This window comes from Mus musculus, chromosome 4 (genome assembly GCF_000001635.26).
Source record: "Mus musculus strain C57BL/6J chromosome 4, GRCm38.p6 C57BL/6J".
Taxonomy (NCBI): Eukaryota; Metazoa; Chordata; class Mammalia; order Rodentia; family Muridae; genus Mus; species Mus musculus.
In genome coordinates, this window is record NC_000070.6 from 123,649,787 (window position 1) to 123,665,819 (window position 16,033).

Here is a 16,033-nt window from a genome sequence, read left to right on the forward strand (position 1 = left end):
AGTCAGGGCTCTTAACCACAGAGCTACCTCTCCAGCCCCCGGTACCATAGCATCTTTAAAGTCAGAAAACAAACAAGATGTAATTAAGAAAAAGAAACTGAGTGGTGGTGCACACCTTTGATCCTAGCACTTAGGAGGCAGAGGCAGGAAGATTTCTGTGAGTTTGAGGCCAGCCTGGTCTACAGAGTGAGTTAGTTCCAGGATAGCCAGAGCTACACAGAAAAACTCTAAACTCTGCCGGGAAAGGGGGAAGTGGGGGAACAAAAAAGAATGCAGGCACTTCAGTTTTGCTCTTACCATATGTAAGCAAAGGCAACAACTACTACATACTACTACATACTACTTTCTTTTTGCCTCTGTTAGTCCTCTGAGTTCTGTACCTATGGCTATTTTCTCTAACACAGAACCTGAGCTCAGCAGTACCAGAACTGGCCTCATATCCCTTCACCAAGACCAATTCATGCCTGGCCCCAAACTGTTTCTATCACCTTATCCTTTCCTAGAAGCCTATAAAATAATCCAAGAAGAAGAACTGAGAGATAGGAGCTTGCTGTCCCTCTGTCTAATTCTTCCAAAAGAATGCTGAAGAAATGTAGGGAAATTCCAGCCCCTGGGATTTCCCTATTCTTCCTAATAAAGGCAGGATTGCATGAATTTTATCATTACATAATAATAATAGTTCCAATAAAAAATAGTAAATCATTTTACACATACAGGGATCTCAAATCACCCCCCAACTAACCTAGTCTAGTCCCCGTGTCCTTTTTTTTTTTGGTTTTTCAAGACAGGGTTTCTCTGTGTAGCCCTGGCTGTCCTGGAACTCACTCTGTAGACCAGGCTGGCCTCGAACTCAGAAATCCGCCTGCCTCTGCCTCCCGAGTGCTGGGATCAAAGGTGTGCGCCACCACGCCCGGCCCGTGTCCTTTTTTATTAACTTATATTTATGTATATGAGGGCAGAAGTCATGTGCGAGCCAGAGCACAACTGGTAGCAGTCAGCTTCCTCCTTCAACCATGTGGGCTCTTGGATCAAACTCAGGGCATCATGGTGACAAATGCCTTTACCACTGAGCCATGGCACTGTCCTAGCCCTTGTTTACCACTTATAAAAATAACCCTCAAAGACTGTATCTGCTCTTTTCTTGGAGGGGTGGCATGAGCCAGGCCACCTTCTTCTGAACCAACACTGACATCCATACTCAGGAGGAGGTAGCTTTCAGTGCTCCACAGCTAGGGGTGTTTGTGCTCATATTACAAACACAATTATACCAAGGAAGCCAAGCACTCCAGGTGTTTTCCCTGCTGGAAACTGGAGCCTACCTCTTCAGCCACAGGTCACTGGAGAATAAGAACCTCACTGGGATCCTGCCCTAGCAATGGAGAAAGAAATATGGCTACACCTAAAAGGACATGAGAGAGGGCCATGGGCTGGATAGAAGATGCTCTTGTCTCTGTAGGTCTCCCTGTTTAAGTCTGGGGTTTTGCTCTCTTAATTTTGTCTTTGTTTCTATGTATACCTATTCATATATAAATGTGCACATGCATGGGAGCCTGTGTGTATGTTTGTGTACATGCAGAGATGTCATCATGTGTCTTCTTCATTCACACTCCACCTTACTTTTTGAGACAAGGTCTCTCACTTAGCCCGGAGTTCACGGATTCAGCTAGACTGGCCAGCCAACAAGCACTAGGAGTCCTCTTTTCTTTCCTTCCAGTGCTGAATTACAGGAGTACCACCACAGAGCCTGGCTTTTTACAGACATAGTGAAGACACTTAGGTCCTTCTGTTTGTCTTTCTGAGGTGCTGTGGGCTCACTCTTTACTGACTGGACCAACACCCTAAATCCCTATTATCCGTCTTTAAGACACCTGCTGTAATAAATGAGAGGTAATCATCCTATGTTTATCTCCTTCATGGCTATTGTTGTCACATGTAACATCAATTGTACACTATAAACCCCTGGAAGGCAGAGAAAGGGTTTATAAACCTTCCTATTTAGTGCCATATACTAAATTACATCTAAGAAGCTCTTAATAGAGTTTTATTTGCTGATTGTGATAACAAGAAATCTGGAGGGAATCTATTTATGTTAAGTAGTATCTCTGAGTGTAGACCATCTGCAACAACACATGAAACCAGAGACAAGGGACACACAGGAGCACACACACCTCTTCTAGGGCAGAAAATCAACAGGATAAACCAAACTCGGGTCTGAAACAAGATTAAAGATTCTCTAAATTAGTGGAGACATTACCTTCCACACCCAGGAGTGACTCACATCAACTCTATCTGATAGAGTACAAATTTACAAAATAAGGTGCAGAAAATAAGCAACGCCATGGAGAACATGCCAATTAACAGCCAGAAAGTCATGAGATGTGCCAAAAGGGGTTGAGAGACCTAATGAAGTAGGCCTAAAATAAAATACCAGGAAATACCCTCTATACCAGATTAAAGGTGAAAAAAAAAAGCAAGTAGGGGACAGGGAACCTGATCCCTCTTTCGGATATAAAGGTCAGATAGACTGAAGGACATCGTCAACACCTGAAAGGCAGTGATTCTACTGAACTTGCTAAGGTGCAGCAGAGAGCTCTGAGTCACATTCACTGCCAGCCTGCCAAAACAAACAAGAGAGAAGCTGTATCTTCCACAATAGCCCTCTGTCCAGTCTTGCAAAGAACCCAGGTCTTCAAAAGCCCGGTACAAATGGATTGGGGTATACTAATCTTCCCAGAGTGCCCAACATGGGTAGTGAGGTTAGCGAACGAGGTTTATGTAGAAGCTAGGCCTTGAGGTTTCCAAACCTGGACTTTCTGTACTAGACTTCTGTACTGTAAGTGAAAGGGATTAAAGATAGAGGGTGAGAAGGGCTGTTCCTCTCTGTGTCAAGAGTAAGATGTCTTTGTCTGGGGCTGAGAATACAGTTCAATGACATTGGTTCAGTGATAAGGGTTCACTCAGCACTTACACAGGCTGTGGGTTGAACCCCCAGCACCTCAAAAAGATAAACAAAAGCCCTTACCCACCAAATTAATTCATACAGAGAAGAAATGGTTTCTTCCCAGCACTCTGTTGGTATAAAATACAAAAATTACATATATAGCTTCTTTCCAGAAGGAGCAAACAGTTTTGCTTAAGGTACAAAATACAAGCTAACCAGAAAGCTAGGTGCTAAGGTTTATCTTATTTTATTTTAGACAAGATCGCTTTATTCATTATTCATGCTTCAAACATATACTAGAGGGTAGAAGAGATGGTTCAGCAGTTAAGAGTATGTACTCCTTAACTCGAATTCTAAGAAATCTGATCCTCTCTTCTGGATTTGGTGGGCACCTGCATTCCTGTACACATACCTACACATAGTTAAAAAGAAAAGAAAAAAAACCTAAGCTAGAAATCTCTCTGATCCTAGACCAGTCTACTTGTCTCCCTCAGTATCTTAGACTCTTGCACAGGTTACCAAATGCTTGTGCAACTAGAGAAATGGGGGGGGGGAGATACAGAATGAGAGAGAGAGAGAGAGAAGAGAGAGAGAGAGAGAGAGAGAGAGAGAAGGATGCATATCCTCCCAATACCCTTCTCTCTTCCTGACTCTTGGTATAGATGAATTCAAATCCCTCTTCTCGGAAAGCAGTAGAATTTCCCTAAAGTTTTACCCCTCTTACCAACCAGTTCAATCACCTGCATTCTTACCTCCATTTGATCTTCTAAAAGTGTGTGTGTGTGTGTGTGTGTGTACACATCAGGTTTATTTGTTTTGTTTTGTTCACTAGATCCTATGCTCCAAACATGTCTCCTTTCTTTCAATAGTATTGTCTCTCCTTCTCTACAGCTCATGGGCATTCTCAAGTCTCACTGACAAAGACAGCATTACAATAGAGAAAGCCGAGCCGGGCGTGGTGGTGCACGCCTTTAATCCCAGCACTTGGGAGGCAGAAGCAGGTGGATTTCTGAGTTCAAGGCCAGCCTGGTCTACAGAGTGAGTTCCAGGACAGCCAGGGCTATGCAGAGAAACCCTGTCTCGAAAAACAAAAAAACAATAGAGAAAGCCAGGCAAAGCTGGACATGGTGGCAAAATCTTCTAATCTCAGCACTTGGGAGGCAGAAGCAGGTGGATCTCTTGAATTAGAGGCCAGTCTGGTCTACAGAGTGAGTTCCAGGACAGAGGAGACTACAGAGAAACCCTGCTTCATAGGGGTGGGGGGGTGAGGGGGTGATCGTGGCTCATGTTTGTAATCCCAGTATTCTGAAGCAAGAGAACCACAAGATCAAGGCCAGCCTGGGCTACAGAAACTCTTATTAAAAAGTAAATAAACAAATAGATCTCTATTTAAAGTCCACTTTCCTCTAATTCCTTAAATCCCAGTTTTTAAAATGCCTGAGTAAGAGTGACCTGAATGTTACACACCTGCAGTTCACTTCTGGCTTTAATCTCTACATATCTGACACTGAGACACGCCCTCCATACCACATCCTCCTAGAAACTACTCTTCGGTTTCTCCTAATTCTCTGGCCTCTCCCTTTCGAAGACAATTTCTTCCCAAGAAGCATCTACCTCTGCTCTAGAAAACACCCTCCTTATAGAGGGCATTGCCGTCCCCCACTCTTCCACTCTAGAAAACACCCTCCTTATAGAGGGCATTGCCGTCCCCCACTCTTCCACTCTAGAAAACACCCTCCTTATAGAGGGCATTGCCGTCTCCCACTCTTCCACTCTAGAAAACACCCTCCTTATAGAGGGCATTGCCGTCCCCCACTCTTCCACTCTAGAAAACACCCTCCTTATAGAGGGCATTGCCGTCCCCCACTCTTCCACTCTAGAAAACACCCTCCTTATAGAGGGCATTGCCAGGAGCTTTTTGATAGGCTGACCCAGCCCCTGCCTCAGCCACAGTTGCCTACTGTGCATCAAGGCCACCATCCCTCACGAGCCTTGAACTCAGCTCACCCCCCCACCCCCACCCCCCGCCACAGCACTGAATCTTCTCTTGCACCTTCACAGCCACCATTTAACCAAAACTAACCCCTCCCCTTAGACACCCACCCACCCAGATATCCAAGTCAGAAACCAGCAAGTCAGCTGAGGCTCTTCTCTTTCTCCATCATATACCACATCCAGTTAGTCATCAAACACATGGGCCTGACCCTGAGCGTTCCTGACTTGTCTCTGCTACATTAGTATTTGCATGGCCCACTCTCTACCTCCATTGCTATGACAGACTCCTAACTGGCTTGTCCTTATTACTACCCTACTCCAATCTACTACCTTCATACTGCTGCCAGAAAGGAAGTGTTCCTAAAATGTAGACCTAATCATAATCCTTGCCTAAACCCTCAAAAAACAGTCCAAACCACAGGCTAGCACACAAGGCCAGACATTGTAGGCCTACCCATGTTTTCCTGTTCTCCTCCTTCCCCCACATCCTCCACCCCAATCCCACCCATATTCTCTAATCCCACTAAGCTCTTCCATCCCCCTCACTATGTGCTGCTGCCCATTCCCCAGCTTTTTCGGCAGAAGAGACAACACCCAGTTTACTATCTCTCAGATGTGCAGGGTACCGCAATACAACACATCAGCATTTATCTACATGACAACACTCCCTGTAACCCGTGCTAACAGTCATCCTACCAATGCCCCCCCACCCCATGCAACTGTAAGATCACAGATGCAAGGACAACGACCTCTGTTTTCTCAGCACTTCACGTACTCCCTGCTTCAGAATACAAGGTCAATAGATAGAACACACAAGTCCTCCAAGGGTAGAACAAGTTCCAGGCCAACCTGAGCTGCATAGTGAATGACAGGCCAGTATGAGTCACACAACCAGTGTGAGACCCTGTCTCAAAGCAAACAAAAAAGGCAAAATAGAAAGTTTCTCTGGAAATTTAGTGGATTCTTATATAATTCTTGCCAGTTATTTTTTGTTAAAATCATTACAAAAAAAGTTGTTCAGAGAATGGGTAGACTAGAATCCTAGTTTAATATTGCTATGATTAAAAAAAAAAAATCATAGGCCGGGCGGTGGTGGCACAGGCCTTTAATCCCAGCATTTGGGAGGCAGAGGCAGGTGGATTTCTGAGTTCGAGGCCAGCCTGGTCTACAAAGTGAGTTCCAGGACAGCCAGGGCTATACAAAGAAAACCCTGTCTCAAAATAAACCAAATAAATAAATAAATAAATAAATAAATAAATAAATAAAATATATTTTTTAAAATCCTTAAATGTAGTCAGTATTCTTGCCATGTCTCTGTCTCTATCTCTTGCAATCTCACAGTTCACAGTCTCTCTTTCTTTCTCTCTCTCTCTCTCTCTGTCTCTTTGTCTCTCTCTGTTTTATGGGTGAGACAGTTTCTCTTTGTAGCCTTAGCTGGCCTCACTATGCAGACCAGGCTGACCTTGAATTCATAGAGAACTTAGAAATCCACCTGTCTCTGGTTCCCTAAAACTGGAATTCAAGGTATGGTCTAGTACCCCCACCCCACCCCCTCTCTTTATTTTTATTTTATGTGAATGTCTGAGTATGTGCGTATGTATACCACACACAGGCCTGGTGCCTTTGTTTCAGGTCTCCTGGAACTGGAATTACAGGTGGTTATGAACAATCTCACAATCTCTCCAGGTCTCTATCACCTCTTAATCTAGTTTCATGACTCAACTGCAATGTGAACCTCTAGACTCTAGGATCTAAAGTGCCTGGCTCCTAGAGTAGTGAGTGTCTCACCCTTGTCACTCCTGCCCAGTGCATAAAACACAGGTGTTCGCATTCGCATTCACATTACAGTTTTACCTTTTTCTTTTTCCTCTCTCTCTGCATGATCCTGTGTGTGTGTGCTCATGCACACATGCACAAATGTTATGCATTCACGTGTATGTATTCAAAATGTATATGTGCATGTGTGTGCACACACATGTGCTGTGGAAGCCTGAGAGCAGGTATCTTCCTCAATCACTCTCCACCTTATTCACTGAGACGGACGGGGACTCTCACTGAGCCACCAGTCAGTCAGGCTGGTCTCCTCACCAGTGATGCCATCTCTGAACGACCAGCACCGACCCACATACATCCCTGTGCTGTGGGATTTGAAGCTCATCAGAACTTCATCCGCAGAGACTTTGTTTTACGATGGTTACGTCTGCTTGTTAGTATGCCTGTTGTTTGTTTGGGGGGTTTATTTGGTTGGTTCCATATTGGTTTAGTCTGGTCTGGTTTGGTTTGGTTTGAGAACAGGGTATCATGTACCCAAGGCTGGCCTGGAACTCACTATGTAGTTAAGGATGGCTTAAATTTCTGATCTTCTTCTTACAACTCCTGAGTGCTGAAATTACAGGCATTCAACATATCACTCAGTATATGAAGGACTAGGAAGCAATCCCAGGGCTTCCTGAGTGCTAGGATGTACAACTGAGCCATGTCTTAGTTTTTTTTAAAGATTTATTTATTTTTATTATATGTGAGTACACTGTAGCTGTCTTCAGACACTCCAGAAGAGGGCATCAGATCTCATTATGGATGGTTGTGAGCTACCATGTGGTTGTTGGGACTTGATCTTCGGAACTTCGGAAGAGCAGTCGGGTGCTCTTGCCCACTGAGCCATCTCTCCAGCCCAAGCCACGTCTTATTTTGTTATGTTGACATCTGGCCTAGGATGCTCTGGACTCAGCTATGTAGTTCAGTTTGTCCTCAAGCTAGAGTGACTCCTACCTTAGCCCTCTAATGCTAATTTTATAAACTTGAACCACCACATCAAAGAAAAAATTTGTTTTGTTTTGTTTTTCCGAGACAGGGTTTCTCTGTGTAGCCCTGGCTGTCCTGGAACTCACTCTGTAGACCAGGCTGGCCTGGAACTCAGAAATCCACCTGCCTCTTTTTCCTTCCTCTCTCTCTCCCTCTCTCTCTCTCTCTCTCTCTCTCTCTCTCTCCTTCCCTCTTTCTTTCTTTCTTTCTTTCTTTCTTTCTTTCTTTCTTTCTTTCTTTCTTTCTCTCCTCCTCCTCTTTCTCCTTCTCCTTTACACAGAGGTTTAGGGGCTAGAGAGATGGCTCAGCAGTTAAGAATACTGGCTGCCCTTCCAGAGGACCTGGGTTTAATTTCCAGCACCCACATAGCAGATCACAACTGTATGTAAGTTCTGTTCCTGGGGATCCAACAGCCTCACACAGACACATATGCAGTCAAAACAGCAATGTACATTAAAAGTAAACAAAGAGACTTACTTAAACAGCCCAGGCTAGCCTCAAAGGCCACCCTTCTTACCCAACCCACCACCAGGCCCCAGTCTACTCCTAATCTTAATCTCACTCTTTCCATGCTTCTAAGTGTCCCACCATCCCCCAATACCACTTGCTCCAACACAGTCTCTCTTGTAGGCACTCATAAAGCATCACGCACAGTGGGCTTATTCATTGCTGTTGATTGACTAAAAAGTACAGCCAAAGAAAATTACTTGTTATGTCTCAATCAGCCTTCTCCATTGGATTGAAAACTGTCTGAACTCCAAAAGGCAATTCAAACAAGCTTATTCTTTGCATCAACACAAAGCAACCGTGTTTATCTTTCTGAGCAAAAATCACTACAGAAAAGTATTATAGCAAGACAGAACCCAGCAGTACAGCTGGCAAAGCCCTGTCCAAAAGATGATGACTGACCAATTAATTAACTTGTCTTAGGTTACTTGCCAAATTATGCCTGATAATTGGAACAACCCTGATGATTGACACATGGTCATACAAAACAAAGCAATTTTAAAAAAGAGAAAGAAATATGCTTGCTTATACACTGAGAGATTTACACTGTAACAAAATTTTATTCAGCCAGAATAAGTGGAAGGGACAAAGCTTTGTCCTTGAGCTCTCTCTATCTGTTGGTTCCCACACACATGCAAAAATCCTCTATAGATACATGTTCTCATGTTATAATTTTCTTCATTAAATATTAGATATATTGCTTCTTTAAGATGAGCTTTTCTGCTGGGCAGCAGTGGCGCATGCCTTTAGTCCCAGCACTCAGGAGGCAGAGGCAGGCGGATTTCTGAGTTTGAGGCCAGCCTGGTCTATAGAGTGAGTTCCAGGACAGCCAGGACTACACTGAGAAACCCTGTCTTGAAAAACCAAACCAAAAAAAAAGATGAGGTTTTCTTCATGTGTATATTTATGTGATGTGCATGCAAGTGTGTATGTGTGTTCACACACGTGTAGACAAACCTGTGTGCATGTGGCATGTAGAGAACTGGGGCTGACACTGGGAGTCTCCTCTTTAATTACTCTCCAGGGTACTCCCTGAGGCAGGATCTCTCAGTTGAACCTAAAGCTAATCTAGCTAGCCAGCTTGCACCAGGAATCTCCTGATTCTACCTGGCTGAGGCAGGAAGATAGAACACTAAAGGCCAGACTGAGACCATACCTCAAATAAACAAACAAACGAATAAGTGTTAAAAGGCTGGAGATATAGCTCAAGGGTATGAGATATGCTTGGTACACAGAGGTCCTAGGGTTCAATCCCTGGACATTTCTGTTCCCTGGTGTACACTCTTAAGTGTTTTCCACCAAGACCCCTAAGACCTAAAACAGGCACTGAAACCTTGCAAGGTAACAGACCATGACTAGTGGATCTCCCTGGCCTGTGTTACATCACTTGTCAAGCTAGCTCAAGACCAAGGCAGTAGTTCCCATGAGCACTGCTAGCATATGCACACATTTTACTATTTCAAAAGCATGGTGTGGCCAAAGCTTGTGATTTCCCAGCAGACAGACTTGACTCACTTTCTGAACTAACAGTGTCCAGAAACAGCAATTATTCCCTTGTTCTGTCTAGAAGCGATCCACTCCAACCCCAAGACTTTTGTTCTAAAAGAACAAAACTTAAGAACTGGGTTTAGGGGGCCGGAGAGATATGGCTCAGCGGTTAAGAGCAGCAGTTAAGAGCACTGACTGCTTTTCTGAAGGTCCTGAGTTCAAATCTCAGCAACCACATGGTAGCGCACAACCATCCGAAATGAGATCTGCCCTCTTCTGGTGTGTCTAAAAGATAGCTACAGTGTACTTAAAAAAAAAAAAAAAAAGAAGAACTGGGTTTACTTTTTTGTTTGTTTTGAGACAGGGTTTCCTTGTGTAGCCCTGGGTCTCTTGAGACTCTATTTGTAGATCAAGCTGGCCTTGAACTCAAGAGATCCACCTGCCTCTGCCTCCCAATTACACTCCTGCGCCACCACACCAGGCCAAACTGAGTTTACTTTTAACCAAGGAGAATTACTTGAGTAAGAAATTCCAAATCCTCATTTTACCCTTTCCACTGTGTTAGCCAAGTCATATATTTTGCAATGCATTGCTATGTATAAAATTCTCGGAGACTTATATACTACAAACTTCCCCATAACTGGGGGGTTGGGGGAGAGACACATCTTTAATCCCAGCATTTGGGAGGCAAAGGCAGGTGGATTTCTATAACTCTAAGCCCAGCCTGGTCTATATAATGAGTTCCAGTCCAGAGAGAGCTACACAGCAAAACTCTGCCTCAATCGAAAAAAAGGAAAAGAAATTTTCCACAGTTCAGAACTGTAGAGTTGTAAGGCACTTCAGTGTGTGCCTATCATTCAGAAGCTAAAAGCCAGCAATGACACCAGCAGCTTTATTTTACTAATATTTTCACAATCATCTCAACTAACTCAAGTCAATGCTCTATTGTGAGGGTTCCTCTATACCCATGTAAAACCCTCATCCAGAGCTCTGAAACCTGTGGTTGGCCCTGGGTCCAAATGTCCCAGTCTTAATAATACTGAATGTATGGGGTACTGTTATAAAGCTCAAATAAGATGAATGTGAAATGGCTTTGAAAATGTAAGTTATCTCAATGAAAATCGTTAAAAAACAGTGATAGCATAATGTATGCCAGCAGCTCATCTGTATTCTTATGGATACCAATAAATCACTGATTGATTTTAACAGATGAAAACCTAAAGATAAAAGTGAGTCAGCAATGTTTCTCGGGGTACAGCAGAAGTGGGGCCCAAGCCGGGGCGTTGTGGCACACGCCTTTAATCCCAGCACTTGGGAGGCAGAGGCAGGCGGATTTCTGAGTTCAAGGCCAGCCTGGTCTACAAAGTGAGTTCCAGGACAGCCAGGGCTACACAGAGAAACCCTGTCTCGAAAAAAAAAAAAAAAAAAAGAAGTGGGGCCCAAACCTGGAGTCAAAGGGTTTCACTATCATATTTCTAGTCAGGGGTGTGTGTGTGTGTACATGTGTGTATGTATCTAATGTGTAACTCTCTATGCAGTTACTTCTGTGCATGCTGAACATCAATCCTAACTAGTTGCAGTCCCCTCCTGCACCTGGTATATACATCTAACAAGAACTCCAGGTCAACCCTGAAGTCTGTAAATACCATAGAGTTGACATGTGAAATCATGTTGAAGTGTGAATGTTCTTTTATTCCTAGCCCAGGTTGGCACATGAGGTCTTTAATCTTCATATTTCTGTGAAAAGACAAAATCTAATTCTGAGTTGGCATGAGTACTAGCCTGTAATCCCAGTGCTTGGGAACAGACAGGAGATTTGGGAGTTGAAAGCCGGCTTCAGCTACAGACTCAGCCTAGACTGAGAACCTGCCTTAAAATTAAAAGTTGGTGTGGCAGCACCAGGGTTATGCAGGAAGACCCTGCGCAAACTTAAGGACAAAGCCTGAACCTCCCAGTGAGCTCACAGAGACCTTCTTTGTCCTCGTGCTTCCTCGGCACTAGTCAAATCATAATTGTTTGTGTATCTCTTCGCCTTGCTAGATGCCAATAACCAGGGCAGGAACCAGACCTCATTCACAAGCCCGACACCATCACCAGCAATGAGATTTAATAGTCATTTGTTGAGGGATGGAGGGGAGGTCTCCTGGTTGCTGCCCACCCTGAAACGTTAGCATCTGGTTATCTAATGCTTCTTGTTTATTGGCCAGCTATCTGAAACAGCCTTTGGGATACTTGGGAAATGAAGGAGAGCATTTATGTCCAGGCTGAATCTTCTAGCCCTGCCAAAACTATGCTCACTACCAACACACAGGGTAAGAGCTGCCAAGCAGTTCTGGAAAATCCTGACAACCATTCCTAATAAAGGTGCTTTAGACACAGCTCTGCTCAGTTCACACTGCATTGCATTATTTGTCATTTTAGTCTCTTCTAGGAGCAATTTATATAGCTGAGAACTTCAGTCCTCCCTCTAGACATGGAAATCCCACTTTATTTTATATAATAATTCTTCAAATTATAACAGCAAGGATGCAACTAACTCAGAAGCCTGCCAACAGTAATATAAATTTCCCCCATATCTCTCCAAAGCAAAATATGTGTATGTGCATGGGTTTCTTTTTGAGATAGTGTTTCTCTGTGTAGCCCTGGCTGTTCTAGAACTCGATTTGTGGATCTCCCTACCTCTGCCTCCCAAGTTCTGGGATTTAGGCATTCGCCACCACCTGGCAACTTTTTTTGAGACATGGTCTCACTACATAGCCCTTGGCTAGCCTCCAACTCAAAGCTTTATCTGCCTCCCTTATGCTGGAATTAAAGGCATGGATGCATGCTAAATGTTTTTAGGATTATTTGTTTATGTGTATGTGTGTGCCTCCATGAATCATGGTACACCAGGACACCAATAGAGGTTTGTCAGATCCCCTGGAGCCGAAGTTACAGAGTTACACTGCTGCTCGGAACAGAATCCTGCTTCTCTGCAGGAGAAGCACAAGCTCTTATCTGCTGAACCATCTCTCCAAGCCCAGAGTTGTTGTTGTTTTAAAGACTGATAGGATAGGTAGGGACTGGAGAGATTGCTCAGCAGTTACGAAGAGCACCTGTTGCTCTTGCAGAGGTCCTGGGTTTGATTCCCAGCAACCATATGGAGACTCCCAACTATCCAGAACTGCAGTTCCAACGGGGGATCCAACCCCCTCTTCTGACCTCCTCCAGCACCAGGTACACTTGTGGTGTACAGCCATACATGCAAGCAAAAGACTCGTATATAAAAGTAAAATAATTAAAATAAATGAATACAAATACAGTGTCTTTAGGAAAGAAATAGACTTGTGTCTGAGAAGACTCACATTCCTACATACTGGAACAAAGTCCGTCTGAGTAAAGTCAAACTGAGGGGGATGTCTGAACGCCCGCCGGTAACCCATCCAAGCCCTACTTCCTCTTTGCCATAACAGGGGAGCCCAACTTCCTTTCAGCTAGAAGCCACCAGCAACTTGACCCTGGGAGGTACTGAGATTTCTTCCTTTTTGTGTTTTTAATTCTGCTGGTTGAAAGCAGTCAGAGCCAGTGACAGCCCCAGCGTATCCTCCCTCTGAGGAGGGCAAAGCAAAAGGCTGCAAAGGAAACTTAATGGAACCACTCAGCGAGCAGCAGTTTTTCAAAGAAGTTCAGCCGCACAACCTAACCTCTTTGTGCTCCGCAATAATCCCCGTTCCTTAAGAGAAGGGGGAGGGGGGCTGACAGAAAACTCCCTGCAGGCAGGAAGACCGAACAGCTTACAGGAGCTGATACAGCAAAAAACCATCAGCCGCCCTAGCGAGTCCTTCACCATTTCATCTGATTTCCCCCAAGCTGCACTCCCAGGTAGCGTCCTAATGTCCAGGGTTGTGGGGCCAGGGGTGCTGGGAGGCGGGGGTTACAGCTTTGTCTTTAGTTTTCCTTCACTGGGTAGGTGTTGTAAACAAGAATGCTGGCCTCAGTCCTAAGGGTTGAAGATTTCTCTCCTTCACGTGGAAAGAAAGGCAAGGCTAGTCACAGGAGAGCAGGTTTTCAAGAGGGGGGTAGGGGTGCCTGCCTGTGAAGTTTCTAGGAAAATCAACATCTCAAAAAAAAAAAAAATGCAGTCCAGAGCACACTGAAGATAAATCAAAGCTGGGGCTCCAGGGCCACGCACCCCTGCCTTCCACTCAGGGCGGTTAGGGAAAGGCAGCCCGCAGCCCTGCTGGCCTGTCAAAACTTTCTCTGCGAGCACTCGGCGGAGATTAGACATTAACTCGCTGAACTGCTTCGCAAGCCAGCCTTCAGGGGCTGAAATCCGAGCTCCGAGACCAATCTTTATTTCTGAGAGGAAGAAAAAAAATAATAATAATAACTAGACCCCTGCCTCAACCAGGCAGGCCCAGACATTGAGGGGGGTGGCGTGGGGGTGGGGAGGCCTCGCCACCGCAATCTGCACACTCACCGGCCACGCCGCCCACCCGACCCCCCAAGACCCCCCGGATGCTCGGCGTCCTAGGCTCCCGAGCGACTCCTCCGAAGAGGCAGGGAGACAAAAGCGGGCGGGCGGGCGACCCCCGGAGAGCCACCGCAGGGAAGCTCGCCCCGGGAAACCGAATGAGAGCGTCTCCCTCGAGCCCAACTCCTCCTCCTGCAGAGTCCCATAGCAGGCGGTCTCCGGAGCCAGCTCCACGTCTCTCCTCCTTCGGATCCGGCCAGATAATAGAGCAAACAGTGTGACCGGAGATAGGAGAGCGCCCAGCGCCGGCCGGGCAGCGGGGCTCCCGACGCTTATCTCAACTCCACAGAAGCCAGCCCGGGAGAGGCGGCCGCGGCTCCCGGCCCAGCCCCGCACGGGTGGACGCGCCCCCCGCCCGCCCGCCTCCCCACCTGCAGCCGGCCGAGCCCCGGGCCTCCGGCTCCGGCCAGCGCCGGCCCGGCCGCAGCCTCACCTTTGTAGCGCTCCAGCACATCCTCGTACGCCTGCACGAACTCCTTCTCCTGGCTGCGGTTGGCCGGCTGCTGACCCGGCACGTAGCCGGCCATGGCTGCCCGCGCCGCGCTCTGCCCGGGCCCCGGGGGGCGCCGGCTCCAGGCCCGCGCGCTGAAGCGGCGGCGGCGGCCCCAGTCTCGGCCTTTGTGCGGTTCGGCGGCGGTGGCGCCTTGGCTCTCTCGCTCTCAGATCTGCGTCCGTCTCGCCCGGCCCGGCAGTCGCGCTCGGCTCCCTCAGTCCGCTCGCACCCGGCCCGCTCGCGCTCCGCCGGTCCCGGCTCGCGTTTCCGCCTCCCCACCCCTCGGCTCCGCTCCTCCCTCAGCCCGCCCCGGCGCGACGGCGGCGGCGGCGCCTCCTGTCAGGAGCGCCGGGCCGGGCCGGTTCCCCGCCCCTCAGCCCGCCGCCTCCGCCGCCGGGCGCGTCCTCAGCCCCGGGGCTGCAGCCCCTGCTGGGCCGGGCGGGCCACCGACCGACCACCGCCCGGGCGGGCCGCAGGCCCGAGCGGGGACGCCGAGGAAGGCGGGCCGTCGCCTGAGGCCCGCCGCCAGGAGGCCCCCTGCACGTCCGAACAGGAGGCCCGGCGGGCCGCAGCGGCCGGGAGACCCCCGGGCCGACCCGGGCTGGGCCGCAGCCGCCCTCAGCGCTGACCTCCGCGGGCAGCCGGGACAAAGGAGGGAGCCCCGGGCCCGGCGGGCCGCAGCGGCCGTGGGAGAAGGACTTAGAGAAAACCTTGAAGGCAGGCGGAGAGCAAAAGACCGTGATGCCTCACAGCCAAGGCCACACGGCTCCAGAACCAAGACAAGGGCGAGCCCCAGCCGGGACTGATACGGGAGGCCGAAGGGAACGGTACGACCACAAAGAAGCCCGGGAACAAAGAGTTGTCCAGAAACAGACGAAACTGAAGTGGAAGCGAGGGCGACAGAGCCATCACCATAAAGTAAACCAGGCCAAGGAGCAGAGCCTGAGAAATGACAACTGAGAGAGCGATGAAAACACGATTCTGACCGCACATGGGGGGAGGGCGTAAATCCAAGGGGGGAGACCCAATAGGATTACTAAAGTGTGACAGCCCTCTCCACACGGCGACTTAGATCAAAAGGGAGAAATGTGGGAACCTGAGGCTGCACCAGGACTGGCAGGGAACAAAGGAAGGATTCTGGAGCAAAACTGGTTAGGGCAACGCGGGGGAAGCCAGTAGCCAATTATTCTCAGCCCTAGAGAAAGAAGAAAGGAAACGTAAATACGAGCAGGGATGTATTGAGGACCATTTTGTCCCCAGCGTCATCCATCGGGTTCTCTATTGAGTTGTATAT

General features: G+C 47.4%; 1 protein-coding gene across 9 annotated transcripts in view; it reads right to left on the reverse strand.

Moving 5' to 3' along the window:
• The window catches only part of Macf1 (microtubule-actin crosslinking factor 1), a 338,170-nt gene that overhangs the window by 300,154 nt on the left and 21,983 nt on the right, over positions 1-16,033 (reverse strand). Inside the window, exon 1 of one of the 9 annotated variants that reach the window (XM_011240418.2) lies at positions 14,680-15,690. The exons of the other annotated variants lie outside the window; for them this stretch is intronic. Coding sequence (XP_011238720.1) covers positions 14,680-14,773 — 94 coding nt within the window. The 5' untranslated portion in view covers positions 14,774-15,690. Of the gene's footprint in view, positions 1-14,679; positions 15,691-16,033 lie in introns of those variants that run through there. 9 annotated transcript variants of the gene reach the window in all.